The 22,945-nt window shown below is 42.5% G+C and overlaps 2 protein-coding genes across 4 annotated transcripts; one reads left to right on the top strand and one right to left on the bottom strand.

Moving 5' to 3' along the window:
* Positions 1-291: 291 nt before the first annotated feature.
* LOC145899733 (uncharacterized) lies at positions 292-17,647 on the top strand. Of its 2 annotated transcripts, XM_082988635.1 has the most exons (25): positions 292-465; positions 750-914; positions 1,160-1,299; positions 2,519-2,750; positions 3,115-3,259; positions 3,561-3,636; positions 5,565-5,728; positions 6,596-6,642; positions 8,464-8,920; positions 9,262-9,416; positions 9,992-10,146; positions 11,391-11,624; positions 11,861-11,998; positions 12,100-12,261; positions 12,423-12,676; positions 12,987-13,124; positions 13,316-13,460; positions 13,525-13,633; positions 13,934-14,243; positions 14,550-14,790; positions 15,039-15,142; positions 15,263-15,377; positions 15,449-15,525; positions 15,797-15,987; positions 16,477-17,647. In XM_082988635.1, the coding sequence occupies exons 1-25, from the start codon at positions 390-392 to the stop codon at positions 17,541-17,543; spliced, it is 5,097 nt and encodes a 1,698-aa protein (XP_082844761.1). In that variant the 5' UTR covers positions 292-389; the 3' UTR covers positions 17,544-17,647. The 2 variants fall into 2 exon arrangements, with proteins under 2 accessions (XP_082844761.1, XP_082844762.1); XM_082988636.1 differs by lacking the exons at positions 292-465; positions 750-914; positions 1,160-1,299; ... (3 more) ...; positions 5,565-5,728; positions 6,596-6,642 and adding an exon at positions 7,542-8,160.
* A 393-nt stretch (positions 17,648-18,040) lies between these two features.
* LOC145897391 (ciliary microtubule associated protein 1A-like) lies at positions 18,041-22,454 on the bottom strand. 2 transcript variants are annotated; one of them, XM_082985659.1, is made up of 4 exons: positions 22,261-22,454; positions 21,693-21,803; positions 21,493-21,606; positions 18,041-18,948 (listed from the first exon to the last, which is right to left on the bottom strand). In XM_082985659.1, exons 1-4 carry the CDS (start codon positions 22,307-22,309, stop codon positions 18,464-18,466), a joined length of 759 nt encoding a protein of 252 aa, XP_082841785.1. In that variant the 5' UTR covers positions 22,310-22,454; the 3' UTR covers positions 18,041-18,463. The 2 variants fall into 2 exon arrangements, with proteins under 2 accessions (XP_082841785.1, XP_082841786.1); XM_082985660.1 differs by lacking the exon at positions 18,041-18,948 and adding an exon at positions 19,775-20,766.
* Positions 22,455-22,945: the final 491 nt, after the last annotated feature.

Below are 22,945 nucleotides of genomic sequence, written 5' to 3'. Positions count from 1 at the left end.
GCACTATGTGTGTGTTTAGTCTCAATGACTGTGGCTTATTCAGCTTGCGAGTAAACTGAAGTGTGCTGTTTGACACTTGGCAAGCGGTGTCAGTGGTTTAAAGTTAAGTGTAAAGAAACTACAACGACTTTGCGGGGGTTAATTTCTTTGTTTGATAAAGTGTCAAGAAAAGTGGTATACTGCCCAACTTCAGAAAATGTCCAGAAAGGCTTGTTGTTTATGATTCTGTATTTAACATGTGTTGCAATAGTGATGTTGTGGTTTTTAATAAATTTGTTCATGTAGCTGATTGCGAAACTCATAGATCATGATGGCTTGATGTTGCTGAGGTTTTGGCCAGCTTATGTTTTCTTTGGAAGACAAGAAAATGATTCACCACACAATGTGTCATGGCTTATGATAGAAAAATGCCAACAAGTTTTGCTGATATAATTTCATTTTGCAATGACACCCAATCAGAAAGAGGTATCCAAGTGTTTTTATTCATTCAACATGCATAAAAGTCTTTGACATGCTGAACAGTATTTGTATTTCATCTATGCATTTTATATAATAACGTATCATTAAAAACTTTTACAATTGCCATAAAAAGTGTTTGGCAATGTGTAATTATGTTTGATTTGTATCTTGTGATCCAAACCTATGCCTTGGCAAGATGCTTTTAGAGCATTTTTCCATCTTATGTTTGCCATAATCATCATTTTGAGATGATTGTGAACTTACTGGTTTTACTACATATGAAAAACCAGGTCGTAGCCCTACTACTAACCACAATGATGCTGCTTTGGAAACAATGAGCCTGCAGTCAAAAAGTCCTGCTCACTATGTGTTCGAAAAGCGCTTTGCTTCCCCCCTTGACAAAGAGGCCCATGAACTTTCAACTCGCAAACGTCATGCTGTATTGAATTCGACAGGTATGGGTAACATGGGTACCTAACCAAATCATCTGTGTGTTTATGTTTGAGTTATTTGCTCTGAACTGTTCATATTCTTAATAAATTTGTTTTATGGTTTGTCCATGCAGTTTATGGAAACCATATAGGTATTATGTGTTTCACATAATATTTCAGTTCTTTTTGGTTCTCACCAGGTTTGCACTAACATGAAAAGAATATTCAGATGTGTCTTGTAACAATATGTGCCTGCAACTCTTTTGCAGAAAAAAACTGGAAAACAAATATACGTTCAAAGATAGAATCGGATTTAACTGATCAAGTACAGCAAGCCTTGGAACCGATTGTCCAACCCAAGCCAAAAGCCAGCGAGAGGAAGAGGACGGATCATCAAAAACACTTGCAGGTTGCTTAGACAAATATTAGATCGCGCGGGGCAACGGTGATTAGATCAATCAAAACCAGACTAATTATTAACCTGCGTGTCTCGCACTTGAGTAACGAAGTTTCAGATTACATTGCTGGTCACGTTATAAACAGGTTTGTTTGTGTATAAATATCTCGGTTTCATTTCAAGGACATTTAAATCCTTCCAATGAGTCCAATGAGTTGATATTTGACTTGTTACCACATCAAACACCCTTGCGAATAGTTAACGGACGTAAAATGGACATATTTTTGAAAATGGACTTGAACACAAATGGATAATGGTACGCTTTTTTGCAAGCATATGCGTTTACCTCAGGTGTGGCGACAAGTTTAGGGCAAATAATAATCATTCACTCTGGTATGAGGCAGGCAAATGAACGCACCCGGCGTGACACCACGGATAAAGGGCTTAACATGTTTTCGGTGAAAGGCTATACAGCCTCTAGCAGTCGTTATTCTGCGTTGTAATTCTTTTGCCGTAACAAGTATTGTCTGTCGCCAACCCCTTTCTGCCGCTCAATGGAAGTGGGAGGCACGAGTCTTACCTCTCCCTGTGCGCTCGTCTCCTTTTGTGGTCTCATATAAAGCTCAATACACAGTCACCCGAGGAAATCTGGAGGTCATTTCAAAAACACCGGCACACGCTGAGCGCCTACGTGGGACGGACAATGGAATCAGAGCCAATTATTGGTACCGGCATCCGTTGTAATGCTGGGGCCCGTGCACGGTTTAAAAGGTGTCGGGGCGCCGGCTGGCGAAATGTTCAAACAAGGCCCTTGTGTAAACTTGTAGAAGCGAAAAGTCAATGAAATTATTTCGTTTAATGTGGTTTGTGGATATTGTACATTGATTCCAATGCTAATATCACTATTTCTCACTTTTTACACAATCACGTTGACTGGGGCAGTGGCCGATTCTCCTGTTAGTATTGAGTGCAACCAAGTGTCCGGTTGTTTTCGTCAATGAAAGCGTTTTCCCCCACAGTAATCGTAAGCCTATTCTGCGGTAATGTGAAGTGCTACTTACGTAAAAAATCCTGTTGGCGTATTGTCAACTGGACACTTGGTTGCACTCACTTCGACAATAATCATGCGCCATACATTACTACTACTATTAACTGCTCGAAACGTTTCACAAGATAGCTGTTATTTTCTGTGCGTTTTGCAAAACCAAAGGGCAGCTAATTTCCGTTTTAGAGCATGAAGTTAAGCAGCTTCTACCAGCACAAACTCTCCCCCCGGTTCTCTTTCGAATCCGGACCATCAGAGAGCAAATCAGGAGGCTTCAAGTACATTGACGTCAACTACCTCCCTCAGAACCGCATGATCGCCGGAAGCGACTCCTATGTGTCCAGAGAATTCAAAGATTTGGTTCCAAGGTCGCTTGCAAACCTCCGCCTTCCGAGAAGAAACGGACTCCATTCTCACGGTGAGCAAATGCTCGTGTAAACGGTTGCATTCATCTTTTTTTTTATAGATTTAGTGTATTGTACGATTGGTATTGGTTGGGCATGCCCGCGGAGTAATATTTTCCGTAGACCTGTTTAACACTGAAACAGATTACATGTATTTTTACTTTAGTAATTAGCATTGCTGGTATAATATTTTGTTTACGTTTTGTTGATGGCTATAAAGCCAATGTTATTTACTCATAGCTCAATATGTGCATTGAATCTTTTTACTTTCACACGTTAAAATCCGCTGTATAAGCGTGTCTGCTGCTTGGTGATGTCAAATGTCTCAAATAACGAACTAATGGACTGAAATCCATTTTTTGCATTCTTTCTCCACAGCAATATACGGCCTGGAGGAACTTGCGAGAGCACAAAAACACGCAGCTAACATCCGAGGAGGACTCGACGTCACATTGCTGGACGCGAGTCGATCAAATTTCAACTTCCTCAACTTGCCCAGACAGGACGGGGTAAATGGACTCAGGTATAACTACTCTGTTCACTGGTGGTCATTTGAGCGGTCACCAAACAATCACCATAGCGTCGGCAGGGTTGCGTGAGAAATATGAGCAAATGTATTTGTACTGTTGGATTTACTTGGTAAAACATTAGATCTGCTTCGTGTGGTTGCATTGAGTAACCATAGGCATGCTCCGGATGAACACAGTGTATATCGTGGTTTATTTGCTTCCAGGAAATATATTTCCATAGACAAATGTTAAACCGTTAATTTCTTAGCATTTATATTTGTTTGTTCAAAACATAGTTTGCTAATTTCATTTCAGACCCCTACTGCCGAATGCGATCAACTACAACGGGATAAACTTGCCCAACTATGGCCTTAATCGAAGATGCTTTCAGGTACATGAACAAATAAAACAATAATACTGTTTATACAACTTCTATGCAATGTAGCACATGTTGTTTTGGTTTTTTTTTTACTGAATGGTAATTCTTGATAACTAATGTTAATATGGATCTTTAAATCTCTAGAGCAGGGGTCGGTAACCTTGTGAATGCCACCTGCCAATTCACAAATTATTTAAAAACTCTATTGACTTCGCCTTCCAGAATGTATGCGCATGCCAAATTATGTTAATCTTTTTTATCGTCGCGACCGCCTGGCTCTTTGTAACCATTTTTTTCGACGCAACGCAATTCAGTACTATAATGAAAAAGTAATGGAGTTTTAACTCGTAAATTACGTGGCGTGCCATGAATAATCATCTCGCGTGCCAGGAGTTGACAATCCCCGTTTTCATATGTACGCTCAAATAGCATATGCTGCATATACATTGTGTCCTATACAAATGAAGCCAATTCTAAAATCAGTACTGTTTGGATATCCAAGTTCAACCGTACAGCAGTTTGACAAGCTTTAAAAGGAAGTTTCCATTCCCATCTGTCCATGAAGGGCGCGCCCTGCTTTATTCATGTCTGAGTGAAAGGACGTAAACAAAAAAATGACATGCGATATCAAACCGCAACACCCATTCCACGAATAGCATCCGATACCTCCGCTCAGAGCGCTATACTTTACCTTCAGAGTAAACACAGAGACGCGTTAAAGCAACCGCAACTCGACTATTATTGACGGGAGCACGGATTGGCGTCTTGAACGGGCGGTGCGGGTCCAGGCATGCATCAATTTGTCAAAGTCATGGTGGTTACGATTTTCCATTGTTGCAGACCTTTTGCTGCTTATCCACTCTTGTGTACAAATTTCCATTAGACGACACTGGTTGAAAATCGCATTTTAAGTTAGGCATGTCACTGGCAATGTGCGCAAGAGGAAGTGAAATGAAACTATCTTTTCACAGGGTATATGAAAGGTTCCCCACTAACAGTTTGGGTCCGCCGTATATTTTAATCCTAAAGTAACAATTTCAACATAGAGGTTTTGACTCGCGTCAAATACGCAAAAAAATGATTGAAAACACATCGTTATTACCAGACCATGGGTATATGCCAGCAGGTATGCGGTGAGAAATGTACACAACCCCATCGTCTGGCCACAATTGCCGTCTGGCTTGGCAACATTTTTAATTTATCATTGTAAAGAATCGAAAATACCATAGGACAGTGCCACCGCCATTATGGGGTCCCTTAGACAAACAAACAATTCGCGTGGGACCCATTTATTGGGTTTGCCTCACTTTTAATCTGATGTCGCGTTTATTGATAGAGGGGTGCGTCCCTTGTGGGATGCGTCTATTAGATGGTTTGGGCCGAGGTACGTGTTGTTACAACGGGACCGACTCACGTGGGATTAGGATCGGTTAAACAAACAACACTTACAATCACTTATCTGCGATAATACTCGGTCGCTCGGTGGCGATACAGAGCTATGTGGCAGGAACATGTTATTTTTGACTGTGAACAAAAAAGCTCGACCGCACCGAGCAAAATATCTGTCTGAATCTTACATTGGACTCTTGTATGTTCTTGTGTTGGCAGAAAGTTAAACTACTGGTTTTCATGATCGCCTGTGAACGTTAAACATATTTGATTGCTTGTTTTCGCTATTCAGAGCGTAACAACAGCGATCACTGGTTAATTTGAATCAAGATACGATTACCGAAACTGCTCCTGATAATTCCTACCTGTGGACAAATAAATTTGGGCAAAGTGGATCCAATAATATGAATTGTATAAGCTGCATACAGACCTATAAGGTTTCATCAGTGCAGCTGGTGTAAATAAATTTTTGTTTTTAAATATGAAATATCCACAGACAACGAAGGTTAATCGCTGTCTGCTCTAATTGACATAATACATTACTTCTGCAGATGTACACAAAGGAAGGCATGAACAGTTTGCTAAACTCCAGGTCAAGGCGTTCGAAACTCACCCATATCGGTCACGGCAAATACATCGACAAGCGTGGAGTTGTCCTCAGTCGGCTCGGACCGTTTTGGCCTCAGGGCTATGGTCCCGTATGTCAGTGCCCGGTGTAAGTTGCAATTCTTTTGACCTTATTTGGACCAATCAGCGTATTGATGTACCACTTTAACTAAATGCATTTGATCAAATATAACAAGAAACTGTGAATATTTTATTGTGCATAATAGGCATTAAACAAGGTGGTTACCAGTGCCAATTGTAATTGTTAAGGATTCCGCTAGCTTTTTCCATGTCCACTATACGGCAAGACTGGAAATTGCAGTAAAACTAAAGTTTAGGAACTAATGCTTTTAGAATTATCGTCACTTCCCTTCAATTTGTCGAATCAGACAAAAATACATGTTTGCTCAAGTTTGAATTTAACATCATTCGATGCAGACGCTTATTGGTTCGACTTTGGGTGTGTCACAAAATCTTTGTGTTATCTGTATGGGGTAGTATAAGAAATGTGGATGCTTTAATTGTAAAGCGTAACTTTTTGCGAAATAGTTTCCGGTCTATGACCACGAAAAAATTCATTCATTACGTTCTAGTACAGTGTTTCCCAACCGGTGGTTATATGCGTACCACTAGTTGTATAGGTAGTACGCGAGCACCTTTCCGTATTCAGCGGATATAGTTCGAGTTTACCAAATCGTAAGTGATCTCAAAATGTTTGTTACTTCATCTCCTAGGTTACTTTGTAACACTCAAGTAGGTGGTACGCGTCGAAATAGTTTTACCTCCAATTGGTACGCAACCACAAAAAGGTTGGGAATCACTGTTCTGGTACAAACCGTACAAACAAGAATGGGTTTTCCACTGTCGAAACCACAAACTTCCATTCACTACAACTGAAAGTTTCGTCTTGTGTGCAATCCAAATAGTAAAGGTTTCACTTCCGTTGCTAATTATTTCCCACGGTTTTGTGTTTCAGACTCAAGAGCAATTGCCCGAAGCAGGAGAATCTGGGCGCCGAATTTGGTAAGAAAACACGTGGAAAGTAATCCCTAAATTATAATGTTTGCTTTATTAAGTTGCGCAAATTCGGTAAATATTCAAATCGATGTATAGTTTGTGTGGCAAAAAATGTGCTTTGATGCATATTTTATGAGAGTCGCACACGAGGTAGTTATACCGGTTAGCCAGTAATTGCCACGTCCGGTCAACACACCTGCTTAATAGGATTCCAGTACCCCAAAGCACCTGTTGTCAGAACCATTATCCCGGAAATGTATTTACATTACTTACGTTACTATACGTACTGAAGCATCAACCCTTTTTCGTGCTTATGTAACAACTTACCTACGTGCTATACGTCTTGCGTGTAATGAATGACCACCTATCCGGTCAACAACAAGTTCCTCTCCCCTCCCGGTGTAATATCTTTGGTTACTCCCACGCACTCCTGCTTTCCCGTTCTCCAAACGCTCTCCAAGCACCACTCGTGCCAACTCGACCCTATTGCGAACGCGCTTCGGCAACATTCTGGCCACGGCAACCATTGGTCGGGCGCCCTGTTGTGTTTTGGGACAGAGCTTGGCTTTCGGGACAAAGTGAAACGCCACTCTTTCGCTTTTTCCGAATCCGGTTACCATGGCGCGCATTCGAGCGTGTCCGAGTCCCTCTTCTGAATTGTCATAACCCATTAGCGAGGTTTGTTCTTCAGGACAGGCCGGAGTTAGACGGAGTTTTCAAAGTAGTTCACACGGGAAGAAGTGGCCTAATAGCATGAAACAAAATACAGTGCAGGATAATTTAGTACACCCAAGCATGTTATTGAAAAGTGACAGGTTTTTAAACCCAAGACCTGCGTACAAAAGTCAGCAACGTAAGTGAGGACGTCTACTGAAACGTGCTGTGTTAATTTTCAGGCCGTCCGTTTGCAACAAAAACAGTGAGGTATAAAATGTGAGCACTGCTAATTAGGTACAACAGCCATGAACATATTGCACAGTTCACCACCCAGCCCGGCAGGAACCTCCCCGTACAAGCGTGTAAACGCTTACCGGGCTTCTTTGCCTAAACTGCACCACCAACAGCACCACGCAACCTGTAAGCGCTCCCAGTCGTGTGACCACAGGAACAAAGTAACTCATACAATCTTTTACGATGCTCCTATAACAAGATATCGCGTGGTTTCTGGTCTAAGAGGACAAAGTGAACCAAAACAACAGGCCAGCAAAAAGCCACAACAAGCTAAGACCGCAAGGACAAACGAGCAGAGACTGAATGATGTTCGTTCGCAATGGATTCCGCATCTTCTAGCCAACGGAGGTGGTTTTCAGTTCGACAAATCTTTTCCCACCAACCATCTGCAAAAACGCAGTCGCTTTTGGCCAAGTTTGGCCTCTTGTCTTCCTCGCGATTTTCGCTTACCCCGCTGGCCTGGAAGTCGAAGTCCGATGGTGAAGCACCCGACTCTCATTGAATCTTCGCCGAGCAGCAACGAAAACTTGTGGAAGGATAGTAAATTTGAAAAGGCGGCACTTTCTGTTAAGCGTAAGATTTCTGGTCTGGCATAGTTTACGTTTAATGGCTTCCACTAACTTCGACCGCCCGACAGAACACGATTAACGTGCATTTGTAAAGATCAACATTCCGGCAAATCAAATCAATAGACAACGTTCCAAATCTTACTGTTTTCTGTTTCTTTTTATTGTACAAGAAACATTAGGTGTGTCAATACGGTGCACATAAGTTTGAAAACAGAATTCTGATTATCATTAGTTTAAGATATAGAAAAAACACAAGTAAAACCAACAATATTTTTCTCCGTGCATCAGCGTATCATTTTCTTCGCAGTGCCCCAGAATAACTCGAAAGTATCAGAAAGTCGTTCGCTCACAAACGTTACCACCGGCTCCAACAACAACATCAGCAGCAGAAGTGAGGCCAATGCTTGGGTAACAAAACTACAACAACATACGCGCCCAAACTTCAGACCGGAAAACCCAACAAGCAACAATAACACGAACAAAAGCAACCACAACTACAATAACAGCAACAACAGACCGTCCATGCACCAGCAGCACCCTAGTAGTTTGGGGAATTCCCCGAGGGACCTTCCGAACCCCAAGGCTGAAGTTGGGGCTGTCAGTGGGCCCCACCACAAGGGGACGTGGAGGGGTAAGCCGGTGATATTCGATTGCGAAAGGTCGTCGCGCGCCCCCATGCCCCACTCTGTACCCGAAGGTATGGACGATTCGCTGCTCTTCGAATCCCGTTTCGAGTCAGGGAACTTGCGACAAGTGAGGAGAATGTAAGTGTGGGTGATGTGACCTTCTTGTCCAAGTAAAGCTACCTACTTGTCCAACGAACAAATTTTCAACATCTTATCTATTTTGTAAGGGATCAAGGTATCACATAAGTAATTTCAAACTGCATCAAAAGGTTTTATTCTTACTGCTGAAGATTTACACCGCTAACAAACATCAAAATCACAAGTAAAGCTGAACTCCTTATTGAATTAAACAGAACGTTCAGAAATTTAAGTTCGTAAAAATGTCAATGTATGTTTTGCATTTATTGGAAATTTTCTTTCCTCTTGCTGACGATCGAGAAAATTGATATCATCATTCGTTTTGTTGACTATGTTTTTAGATCCGAATTTGAATACGAGTTGGTTCTTCGCACCGATATGTACACAAATCGACACACGCAGTGGTATTACTTCCGTCTTCAGAAAGCCAAGAGAGGCCGCACTTACAAGTTCAACATCATCAACTTGCTAAAGAAGGATAGTCTTTATAACTACGGTAAGTTCAATGTTTGGTATTGTTTACACACAGCTGAAATGTTGCAGGAAATTTTCGCAATATTTTAGTATTTCATATTTTCGTGTAGCACGGACGGTATACCTGGCTTGGGGTAATCTTTTTTTACCGTTATCCTTTCGGTGTGTAATATACTTTACCGCAAAAGTTGTTCTCATCCACTATAATCTGGGTTTCCATCTGCCGCGACTAAAATATCAGCTGAATTTTAAGTCAAAATTTGATATACTTTTTAAAGTTTGTCTTTTGGTAGGATGATGACCCTTTTTAGGCGTGGATGCCGACGACAGTAACACTGCTTTGTCTAAAACCGTCTAGTACCACACAATATCACTAGTGGTCCGTGCTGATAAAAATAAGCATGTTTAGATGCGAAAAACTAGACGTGGAAGCCAAAAATAAATACAAATCGTAGAAATAAGTACGGGATGGCAAACTATGTACAACATAACCATATCACAGAAAGACAATTTTTCGCAAATAGCTGTAATTTACCTTTGGGATCATTTTTAACAAACCCACAAAAACTCAAGCACCACACGTTGTTCCAAATTCAGGTATGAAGCCTCTGGTATACTCGGAAAAATTGGCTAACGGAGAAGGTCTCGGCTGGCATCGATCGGGCGAGAACATCAAGTACATGTCGTGGAATAACGCCACACGCAACGCCATCTTATCTCTAGATCTCCAATATTACTGCCTGGAATTTGAGGTACACCACAGTGTGTAAAGCATCACAACTTAGTGCGTGTAGTTCGCAAAATTCCCATCGTTGTTGTGTTTTGCCGGTGTTTAGTGGTGTAGCCCATCCCAGTCAAGCGTGTACTTTAAGTTGGTCACAGTGTTATAATTCAGTGATGGCTTTTCAAAGATTCGTCTTAGTAGATAATTCATCATTTCTTTTGAATAGATACTTAACTGCTTTTTGATAATAGTTAATTTTGGCAAATACGACGGTGGCTCTTTTCCTAAAGTTAATAAAGGCATAAAGCCTTCACACGAACATGTTCGATGCACACTTGTTTTTAAGGCGTTTACAAGACCAATGAGGACTGTTTTCCACAGACGTTGCTTAAAAACTCGTATGTGGAGCAAGCATTTTCAGACCACCCCATTCTAGACAAAAAACTTATTATTACATTCCTCGCATGCCCCTTGAACATGTCCCATTGCGCACACAAAATTTCAGCTTTACGCACAACATACAAGAAGCTTGTTCCGGCATGTGTTTTCGCGTCACTGATCCTACCATTGTGAGCTCGACGGCCATCGGCATTCAATGCTCAACACTCGAAAGTCAATCAGCGCGGTAGAGTGGCAACCAATCGAAGCACACTGCGAGTACCTCGGCAAATACTCCACTTTCTAAGGCTGCGTGCCCGTCTCAGAACGCAGAATGCCACACACGCCCTTGTTTGTAGATTTTGGTCTGATGACCACTTGTTTCATGATATCCCGACGCTTTTAGTGGTCTTTGGCCATAAGTGAAGTGCTCCCTGACGCTGGCATGGCCAATGTGGCAATTTCATGTGGGGCTGAGAATTTGTTTTGGAACCTATTCCACCTTATATGTAGTAACTGCAGTTTTGTTCGGCAATTTTCTGCAGAAGATCAGGTATTTTATAGAGCACTTTGCTTTCAAACCAACAAATGTAAAAATCACTCCACATTAATTCAACCTGGGCCAACCGGAATAAATAAACGCCATCTATAAGCACCAAAACATCACTGACACACTTTATTGCCTTGTCACGTGGCCGTGTACGTCATCAGAGATCACAGGCGTCTACCACAACCAAGCAAACCACCAAAAGTTCATTACCTTTTTCCCCATAAGGTCGCGACCCTAATTCGACCCACCCCGCTTTCACTTATCCCCTTGAACGAAACCACACCCAGACGCGACAGCGCCGCTCTCCACCTCTCGAACAAAACCACGTGCTTTTCACCATTCAGATCACGTTCGATTGGGAAGGAGTCGACGAGGACACGATTTACCTCGCCCACTGTTATCCATACACGTACAGCGACCTTCGCCGCCACCTTGACCAAATCATGGAGGACCCTGAGGCAGCTCAACACGTAAAGAAGGAGGTGTTATGTGAGACGACAGCTGGTAATGCTTGCTTCTTACTCACTATCACCGAGTTTCCGGATCGCGAGAAAGACAAGTACAAGGATTTCCACCAGGTGAGCTTGTCCTGCGTGCTTTAAACTCTTTTCTACGCCTGGTTAAAAACTGGCCGCTAATAAATACATGCGTGATCTCTTATTTTACAACAAAAAAAGTCCAAAGTCCAAAAATACGCATTCATAGCAAAATGACGTAAACACATTCAAAACAAACTAGTCTTAAATTGAGTTTGGGAATTGGTTTGAAAAAACGAAATGTTTTTCCGGTGTTAATGCAAACCGTTAAATTACAGGAAAAGCAAGGAGTTGTCCTGACAGCCCGTGTACATCCTGGAGAATCGCAGGCGAGTTGGATGATGAAGGGTGTACTCGACTTTCTCACTTCCAACCAACCAAACGCTAAAAGACTTCGGCAGAAATACGTTTTCAAGGTTGGCTGACGCTTACATTATCCACTTTTTTTGCACAACATCCAGGAATACACGATTTAGGTCTCTCCGTAGTTAAAACCCAATTTTCACATTCACTGTAGATTGTTCCTATGCTGAACCCAGACGGTGTGATTGTGGGGAATTACCGCACGTCACTGGCTGCACGTGACCTAAACCGGAACTACCGTCACCCACGTCAGTCAACTTTCCCCACGGTGTGGCATACCAAACAGATGGTTGACCAGTTCAACAAGGACCATCCGGCAAGAAATACAATTACACTTTTAAAACCCTTTTCACTGATATTTAACTGATACAGCTTTTACTAATAACCTATACTGATCAATGGACTGTGCGTTTATTTGTCCAATCTCCACTTTCCCGTTTCAAGTTTCCAACTTCATATATATATAAATATACGCAGATTATTTTATATTGCGACCTCCACGGCCACAGTCGTAAGCACATGGTTTTCATGTACGGATGTGAGAGGAAGGCTCTCTACAATAAGCCACAAAACAGCAAGAAACCTCGAGGAGACTCCGGGGAGGCACAACCGGCCGGCGGGGATGCGCCAGCCGAGGCGCCGGCAAAAAGTCGAAATTCACTGGATGATGCGCGCGACTTCGTGGAGGAAAGACTGTTTCCTTGGTTAATGTATCGTCTTGCGCCAACGAGGTAAGGAACTGAAAAATTCTTAATTTTGTTCTAAGCCCAAAAGTTTTATTGCGTTCAAAACAGCGTAAGTACAAAAGAAAAGATAATTGGGTTGTCGCTACATTGTATTCTAGTTTAGTTCACTACGAATCAATCGATTTAGACGTGTTGACAGGTGTATTGTTGGTGTTTACTATAATCAGGATATTAATACCTTGTCGGCTTAACAACAAACATCCCCATGGGCAATTTTCATGTAAAAATGACGCCGTAAGTTAAACAAAAAAAAGGATTTTTGGTTCTACCACATAACGGCGTTTCTTGTACTTAGGTTCTCCTTCCATTGCACAAAGTTCGCAGTCCGCAGAAGCAAGGAATCCACTGGGCGCGTCGTCATGTTCAGGCAGATGGGAATATTGAACAGTTTTACCATGGAGGCCTCGTTCTCTGGCACCAAGTTCAATAAAGAGTAAGTAGAAAGATCTGGAAAACATCCGACGCCAACCTATCTGCTTTAAAGCAAAACATACACAAAGCCTCTCGGCTTTTAAGCAAGATACTTAAATGACAAAACAATGCACCATGTTATTGGACTTTCTGCCCAGAAAATCGTATGCTTGCTTATTTCCAAACCTTTCAATAATTGCTTGTGTGTTACAGCAAAGGACGTCATTTCAACATCGACGACTTCCAGTTGATGGGACGCAAGTTGTGCGAATGTGTTTTAGAATATTCGCGCGTGTGCGACGATCCAGTCGCCAAGTCACGAGCCATTCTTGAAATGACGCGCGACGTCGCACAAAAGGTAAGGGGTATAATTTGCAAACACAGGTATATGATTGTGTAAATTAAAAATGTGCACTTTGCAGCTTTTGCTCAGTCAGAAATCAACCGGTTCTACCTCCCTCGCGTTGTCGGGACCCAAAACGTCCAAGACATATAATAAACCTGCAGAAATGGCCGTTTCGACAAAACAAGGTAACAACATATCGGCACCGATTTGCTGCTGTGGTTGAATGTTTGCTAAATTAAATAAAAAAACTGTTTTTTTATGTGCGGTTTTCTGAAATTAAAAATTGATTTAAAGTGTACAATATATGTGCGAACAAACTCCCCATTTTAGCAGGATTTTATTGAAGTGTGCAAAATTAGACATAGTAGAAGGTAATTATAAAGGAGGTGTTTGTCATATCATTGGCTACAAACGGTTAAAATTTGCAGCAAAGCGTACATATTAAAACAGTATAAAAGTAGTTACCAAATATCCTTTGCTTTCAGGTGGGACAACCGTTGCACTTCAGCGCAACAATGTGGAAACCGAAAATACTCCAACATCTACCGACATCGTAAAATCAGTGAACGAAGAATGCAGAAGACGAAACCGGGAAAGTAGGACGAATGCAACAAAAGAACCTCATCATCACGAAGACGTGACACACTCTGAGTGTGAAGTTTCGGATCCGGAACGGGAGGATGACGTGAAGATGGAGGGACAACACCAGGATGAGGTGGATGAGGACGGTTTGGACGTGAACTGTTTTAAGTTCTTGCAGCAACTTAACTTCCAGCAGCTTGAGGTGGAATCTGAGTAAGTGTTTTGATGATTTGAGTTGTCTGAAACCAGCTGTCGCAGGATATTGCATAAGTTCGATATCCGACATTTTTAACATTTCGGTTTGATGGAATAAAACTTTAATATAAAACTCAGTAATCCAGATTATTCAAATTAATTTTGGTTGTAATTTAATTTGACGATGCTTTTACCATGATGATGCTTATATTTATAATAAAATACTAGCGTAAGGCAACAAAGTAATGGATAATGAAGAAGTTTATACTTAATATATGTAAAAAAGCTAAAGCAATAAACTTTGACACACGTCTTACTTCCCAGGTCAAGTTCTGAGAGCAACAGCGACTCGGAGCCAGAACTTCCACCAGATGCGCCCTCATCTTCCTCCGGTGGAAAGACACGATCCTCACAGGCTGGGAGCGGAGGACGTAAAAAGAAAAAAAAGAAAAGGCAGCAGAAGTTCGGAAAGTCCATTTCCGCTCCGTCCAACGTACAATCCTGCATCCAGCAACGTAAAGCGGCCGACGAAGCCTTGGCGAAAGAAGCTGCCACTAAGCCGAAGGTTTGTAGTGCTCCAAACTTTATTTATCGGTAATAGCTGAAAATGTGTTTAATACAGTGTTCAACTATAATATTTGGCATCTCATTGTAAATATAATCAATGATTAGCGTTGGCCAAAGTTGTGGAAAACTATGTGGCGTTAATCAGAATGTTGTCATTTTATAGATGGACCTTTGCAGTGTAGTACAGGTTTTTCTATGTGATGTACAAAGTAATCACCATTAGTTTTTGTTTTCACTTCTTTACAGCAACAGGTCAACTATCCCGGCTTCGTAAATAAATACGCCAATCGCAGCAATGGGGGAATTCCCATCTTTGCCCAAGAGCGGATCAAAGAGAGGGCGGCCAGGAGGTTTGTTTGTGATTCCTAATTCAAAATCATACTTCAAATTGAAAATATGTGTTTGCTTGATGATGTGCTGACGTGAGGTGTTTCCAAACCCCGATTACAAGTACATGTTTGTACATCCAGGCTCGCCGAGCTCAAGCTAGCCGAGGAAGACAGAAAACAGCAGGAAAACCAACTTCGTCAGCAGCTGCTGATGGCTGGGATTCAGGACGGACCGAATGTGCAGTACGAAATACACGTGAGTGGCACCGGGTCGCTTTGTTTGCTGTGACTGTCATTTCTATTTCAAGAATTCTGTTTCTCGTGCAGACAAGCAACCCCGAGGCACACGACGGGTATTCGGAAACGTGCGGTGTGAGATACAAAGTCCACAACCAATCCAGAAAGTAGGCATTTTCATTCTCACCATTCCACCAGATGTAGGCTTGAGATCACTAAGCATTCCATATGTCAACAAATGCAAACCTGTATTGTGTGCAATGCTCATATACTAAAAGCAAAAGACAAAACTAGTTTGCTTTTTGAAAAAGTTTGTTTGTTGCTCTTAAGGATGCGACACACTCGGTGCTAGTTAATTAAAGGTTAATATTAAACTGTATGTCGCTAGCTAACATTTTCTGCAATACTCAACCCTCAACATTTCACGTTCTATCCCAGAGTGCAGTATATGCTATACAACCCCTATCGTTCTTCATCCCCAACTTCTGCCAGCGACCCTCGTCCGATGGTAACAATGCGTTTCTCCCCACCCAACCAACTGCGAAGAAGGGAGGCTGACGAAATTCCCTTCTCAGATCAACGCAAGAAGTCTGCCGATATCTACACTCCCTACCGGGTGCAAGCCCCAGGTGCGACGTTGCATGCGTAATTGTTTCAACTTGTGGTGTCACTTTGTTTAGGGCATTCGTTATATTGACTGAAAGCTGTTTTTACGTACTTCAGTTATTCGTTGTATTGACTTATTTTAGATACAGCAACAATGCTCAGCAACGTTGTGTAAAATCTTGTAACATTACTTCAAGTTGTTACTGTGTGTTGCCTATATGACATCTCCTAATATAGAGCGAATGATAAATCTAATGGATTTACCCGTAAGTTACTCCATCTACTTGTCTGGTAAAAGTGACTTTGATTCCGCCACGGAACCGGCTGCGATGCCGATAACAATATACCGTAGTATATTCATATTCCTTTGACCATTGCCGCTATCATCACAACGAAATACAAAACAAAAATGTACAGATTCATCTACATGTAGGAAAAAAACGAAGGAGCAGCTCCATCCACCATAAAACTATCTGTTCCTGTAAAAATCAAACTAACGAATGTTTTCTCAGCTGGACGACTCTCAAACCAACGCACAAACGGCCTTAACAGCCTCGCCGAACTCTCCGACTCATCAGAACCCAGGACTGAGCCTTCCAGCAGTCAGTCAAGCAACAACGGCGCAGTGGCACCCGACGACACCAGGGACCCCGAAGAACAACCCGACTCCACGCACCAAGTCCATGGAGCTGCTGAAGTCGAGAGGTTCGAACCCCGGTCTGTCGTTGTGCCTGTACAAAAGTACAACATGTCGCTCAAGTCGCTCAAAAAGCCGTGGCACCAAAACGCGTTCGCTGCGCCTCCGATAAGGACTGAAGGCGAACGTGAGCATTTCGTCGGCTCTCCGGGTGAGGACTCGTTGTCCAGCAAAGACCACATGCACGCCAACGTTTCTGAACTGGTATTACCTCCGAATATGGATCTATCGGACGTGATGACTGCCCACATGCGTTATCCGGTGCAAGTCCACAGGGTTGAGGCCATGAAGCCTCTCCCCCGAGGAAGGACTATATCCCGCGGTCCGCCGATGGTTTTTGGCGAGCCTGTGGTCATGGCGCAAAAGTCCCAAGACGGCGCGGCGCCAACCCCGCCAACACAATCCTCACCCAGCGTGGCTGGCGGACAAGGACGCCGCGTTGAGCCGCGTGCGTTTGTCAGGTCTGCCACGTTTGCACATTTCCAAAACAACCACCCGGACTTGTACGTTGGAACCAGACGTGAACGCACGCTAGATTCCGATATGATTACAGTAAAACGGACAGAGGGCAAAGTAGATACGTATGAAACACAACTACTGGTGGAACAAAGCAAAACTCATGCAGAAACCGGCGTCCACGCTTCCAAACTCGCTCCAACCCACAGCCAAACCGTTGAGCAAGACCCGAAATTATCAGAAAATCGTCCGTTATTTGTTCCTCGTTTTGTGGCAGTCGCGCCGACGAGAAAGGCTGTGTTTGGTGAGGACGAGATCATAGATACTGGAAGCTTCAGCGCGCGAAGCCACACTCAAGGTCTAAGCGGGATCGGTGGGGAACCCCCGGACAATGAGTCAGGTCGTCAGCCCTTTACGGTTAGGTAACGTGGGGAGGGACAAGATATGCACTTCACTTACTGTTTTCTGCACCTGTTAGTGGTTTAGTGTTAATGGTTAAGTTATTACTCAGATTGAGTGCCCCGTCACGGTACCCTGTATTGCATCATGTTTTGCTAGACTTTATTTTTGAAGAGAAATAAAAAAAGGAATTATTTATGTTGAGTGTGATGTTGAAATGTTTGTTTCTTACATACTTTACGCTGGTTTCGGGAATCATGAACACACAAATACTGGATTTGCCGAAAATTAAAAATAGCAAGTGCAGTAATGTAGTATTGTACACCTTGCTCATCTCAGGTTACAGGCAGTGGTGGGAAATTTTAGCATCCGATTTTCTCACTAACAGCATGCCATAACCACGAGATTACAATTAAGTAAAACATAGGTCTGCATATACGCTTGCTAACAACCGGTTCGCGTAGGTCATACGCTTGCTAACAACCGGATCACCACTATAACTGTAGTTCAAGGAATACGTAAACTCTAGTTAACACTTTATTGAAGCACGCGCGCAGATCAAAACAAACCATGTTCCTCGGCATTTAATCCATATTTACAAGAAGAGTGGATGATTCAAGCGGAAATACAGGCAAATGGGAATGGCTCTAAGTAGCAACGCGACACCACACTTGACAATATACGTCTAATTTTCTACATTCTAAACACACACAAAGCAAAAGATGTGACGAATATCGTGTGTGAAGTTGAACTTAAAATTAGAATTTCGAAAAGCATTTACCGAAACAATACAGCATTCATTTCACAGTGAGGGCAAAGCGAATGGTATATGGATTTAATTGAACAACTTATAGCGGTGCTTAAACACACGAGCAGGCTTTACACAGAAACCACAAAAATACGTGCCCCTAAAGCCAGGCTTAACGGAGCCTTTTCAATTGCCAAATCTAATCGTAGCCTACGTCAACAATGAGCGGCGTCAGAAACTCAGAATGCCTAATCCCCATCGAAAACGATCGACCCCTGTACAAAGACCTGTACACGTTCTCTGGACTGTGCGCACCCGGGCCTGGCTTTTTGGTGCTATCTCCAGGCATATAACAACGGCCACCGAGGGAGTACAACGGGGCGCTGCGACGATAACGACCAGGCGGAACCACCTTGTACCCGGCAGGACCCGGCGTTCTGGCAAGGTCATCTGCGAAACCTTGGCCGCTCGAACGCCCGCTAAGAGAATAACAAGGACTGGAGCGTTTATTTGGAACTCTACTGCCGATGGCTGATGGCAATCTGTATGTGTTGGGAGCTGGATTTGGGTCCGTCCTCCGGATGCGGGTGCGAGCTGATAGGGAGTAACTCGGTGCCTTGCGTTCGTTGGGAGGGTGCACACGCTCTGATCTGTATGTGCCAGGGCCCGGTGTGTTGAAAAGATCTAAATGTAAACATACATCTAGGTTTTTCCACAAGATTTGTTTAAATCAGCTGGGAGCGCCGCAAAATGTATGTGGGTCGAGAGGTTTGAGACTTTTTGAACCAGTCTCTTGGCTCGCCTATCACTACCGTAATATTTTAATATTGTAAAGACTGCGAATGAAAGATACAAACGTGGACTATGCAGCAAGGATATGAAAAATGAAAGTGGGACCCATTTCAAAAATACTTGAAAACCACTTATATAAATCGCTAAATAAATTTTATGCAGGCAACTGGCCCATCTTATTCTTGAAGCATTATAAACAATTATCCACAAGGCCCACAAACTTCTACAATTATATTTGGAATTCTGCAACATAGCTAGATTGATACAGACATTGTATACAACTCAGTCAGTTTGCCCCAGTGCTATATGCCTGACTTACTTTAGCATTCTCGAAAAGTATAAAAAGGTTTAAATTCCCCTTACTTTCAATTACTGGCCCTGGGTTGGCACCTAATAAATTAGATTGGTGTTTTTGCTCAGTAATAAAAGTGTTTCTAATAGTTGTACTGAATAGCTTGGCTACTTAACTGTCTACAACCCAACCTTTATTAAAAATCTGTAATTGATTGTACCAAAAATGTTAGTAAAACACGGCTATCGATTTTTGAAAGATTATTCCAATTTCTAAGCAGTTAAATGAACGAATGCTTTATCATCATGAATGATATTAAAACTACAGCACTTCCCTTGCTTCCAAAGAAGGTCAAAAAGGAATGGTTTGCTCTAAATCCCAACTTAACTGCAGAAGCATGGGCGACTACCAGCACTACGCGATACGTGGAACAAGCTGCAACTCCTTGTTCGACTTCAATGTTATGAAAAGCAATTCAGCGACAAAACGTCATGCAAATCAAAATACGAATCATGGTTGGCGATTGGACGGGCGACAACATGTAAGTCATGCAACAAAGAGGGGTAGTATATTCAAAAACAACATATAGCTGGAACAATCAAGTTGGGCACTGAATGAAATGGCTTCGATCGGAAGGTAATCTCTTTCAGAAGTAAAAGAACCTACTTTATATCAAACTACGTTTCTAATTATGCGTTTGAATAAATAATAGATAGTTGGACGCAAGTTTGAAAAATTAAATGATGTGAAACAGAATCAATGATTTTTGCATGAATTGAAGGACGGACAGAACAAACATGAAATATGTTCTACTGAGCGGGCGGGCACTAAAGGAAAATGTACACAATTAGCATTTTGTATAGTGTGCAGATATTTCGCGAAGACCAATGTATACAAGAAAGGCCGTGTTATGTGAGGGAAGAACAGAGAGAGCACTCAATCGGTGACGTCAATGATCAGTGGGGTAATGAACTCCGAGTGACGAATGCCCATGGAGTGAGCTGGAGCCTTTTGCTTGTTCATGTAGACCTTTTCGGGGGAGTGGGCACCGGGACCTGGTTTTCTAGTGTTGTCGCCAGGCATAACGTTGCGGCCAAGCATGGAATAATGGGGCTGCTTGTTGCGGTAAATATTTGGCCCCGTGACGTTGTATTTCGCTGGACCAGGAGTGCGAGCCAAATCCTCGTCGAAGCCGTGGATTGTGGAACGCCCGGTCATAGAGTAAGCGGCGTGGGCTTTCTTGTTGATAATCCTGGGGCCGATGAGACCCGGAAGCGTGTACGCGTTAGCCGCCGGGTTCGAATCACGCTTACGGAAGCGCGTTCTAGCGGCCATCGAATATTTGGGTGCGTGGCGCTCACCCTGCGGGTGCACCTTGTGGTTGTTGTACGTACCCGGGCCGGGCGGTCGAAACAGGTCTGTTTTTTAGTGAAGACAGAAATACACAAGGGCGAAAATTTGCAAAGCGGAATGCATGCACGAAACGTAAAAATTAGTGACAGTAACAATGAAGAGTAGACGATGATAGCAATTTTGTTTCGATGAGGAAGAGTTTCATGAAAAAAAGAGTAAATTTGTTATTGAACTGTTAAATGATCTTTACTATTGCAGATGTAGTTTTATGGTAAGATGTTGGTCGAATGACACTATCACGTTATTCTAATTGAAAGGACGTGAAAATGGAATATGTTTAAGACAAGCAGTCCACTTAGGACTTACCGAAAGGTCTAATAGCGCTACATTTTGCACAACTAAAAAATTGCAGTACAAACAGCTAATATATTGCCCTCTAGCAGGTAACTACTGATATACGTTAAGCTCTATAAAATCAGTATACTGGAATCATAAGGCTTCTTTTGATTGGTTTTATTAATGCTATGGTTTAATCCAATGCCTCTCAACCGTATGTTGCAGTGACAAAGTCTGTTTTAACATTTTTTTGTAAGTAATATCAAATTATATGTAAAATGAACATTAAAAGATAATTTCGTGGTTTTAGTAAGTACAGCCTTGACTTTCATTACCCACAACGTTTGCAAAACTCGCTTTGAGGCATTCATATCAAATATTACACCTGGAACAACTTTGCGGTGCACTGGTTGAGAAGCATGTGGTTTTATCATAGCCAGTATGATATTACTTACTGGGCTCGGGTTGCCTTGCCAGCATCGAGTACTTCGGCTCCCCTTCAGGGCCAACTCTAGTAAATCTCGCATCAACGTGGTATTTGGGACCGGGGCTAATATCTTTGCTGAACACTGAAAGGCAAGTTCAACCATGTCATTGAAGTGAAGTGGTATTAGGTTGCGCTGTGGAAATAAACAGGACAAAGCGACTGGCTTACTTGAGTTGTCTAGTCTTTGTCCAAACGAGTAAGCTGGCTTCATGTTTTTAGTGAAGTCATGGGTTTTGAAGCCGACAGTACTTGGGAGAGCATACCTGCCCGGACCCGGACCTGTGGATTGAAATTAAAAACACAAATTGATGCGTAAGTATGTAGGCGTCAACATTTCAACGTATATGTGAAATAATTGCAAAATTTTTTGCAAACAGACGGTATTGAATCTACACATTTTTAAAGAAAATAGGTTATGAAAATGATTTGGCAAATTCCTTACCGGTCAAAGCAAACTATAACATGATATACGAAAGTATGTTCATTGCACTCAATTTCGGTCTCCGAGTGGACAAGGCAAACACACACAGAACGCTCGTCAAGTAAAATAATTTATTAGTGCCTTGAGTTGTTTGCACTAAAGTGTTCAATCTCGTATTAATGTGTTTCATTTATTTATCAAAATGTGGAGAGCTGTCGGGCTAAGTTCCACAAAGGGCAAATCTGTCTGTCAGCAAGTTCTTTATCAATCAGTTTGTCCAACGCATCAATCAAAAATTTAGCAAATACAACTCACCTCTCTCCCTAGCCGCTATCATCACATTCTTTCTTTCAGTATCTTCCATCTTGGCAGCAGTGTGTATAGTTGACAAATCGGCTTAAAGACAGATTAACTGCACCTGATAACAAACTGGTGTTAACAAGCAAGCAACACCTTCTCGCGTCGACAGTAGATCCTACACGCGATAAAGCGACTAGTGGCGCGATGACAGACCCTTTTCGCGGTATAGTCGCCATGGACGCCCGCTGCTTGGCAACAGGAGGGAGTGAGAGCGACCGAGAGGAAATCAAATAAAAGAGTGACCTGCTCGCACGTTTATAGGCATGATCGCACAGGCGACCAGGAGAGCTGCTTAACGAGCACTTGAAGCGAGGCGAAGGGAGGCAGAGCGCAAACAATACACCTTCTCGTTTGCGAAGAGCAATCAACAATGAACTGGAAGAATGTAGGGCGCACACGCTTGCGCTCTTCGCTCTACAATCAGTGGGCATGCTTGGGTACACGGGGGCTTAATCCATACAATAGGGCGCTTCTGTTTGGTATCTCATTATGCGACTTTTTCTAGATATTTCCTCGCTTCACAAGTTGGTGTAGCGTCGGTAACATTATACCCCGCCACAACTGTAAACTAATACATGTGCGTATGAATGTATGCCAACAGAAGGGGCCTACACACTGTTCTGTTCTGTTAATTCAGCTG

The sequence above is a fragment of the Ascidia mentula genome, chromosome 4 (genome assembly GCF_947561715.1).
Source record: "Ascidia mentula chromosome 4, kaAscMent1.1, whole genome shotgun sequence".
NCBI lineage: Eukaryota > Metazoa > Chordata > Ascidiacea > Phlebobranchia > Ascidiidae > Ascidia > Ascidia mentula.
The sequence above is the reverse complement of the archived record's forward strand: the minus strand, read 5'-3'. Positions and strand labels throughout refer to the sequence as shown.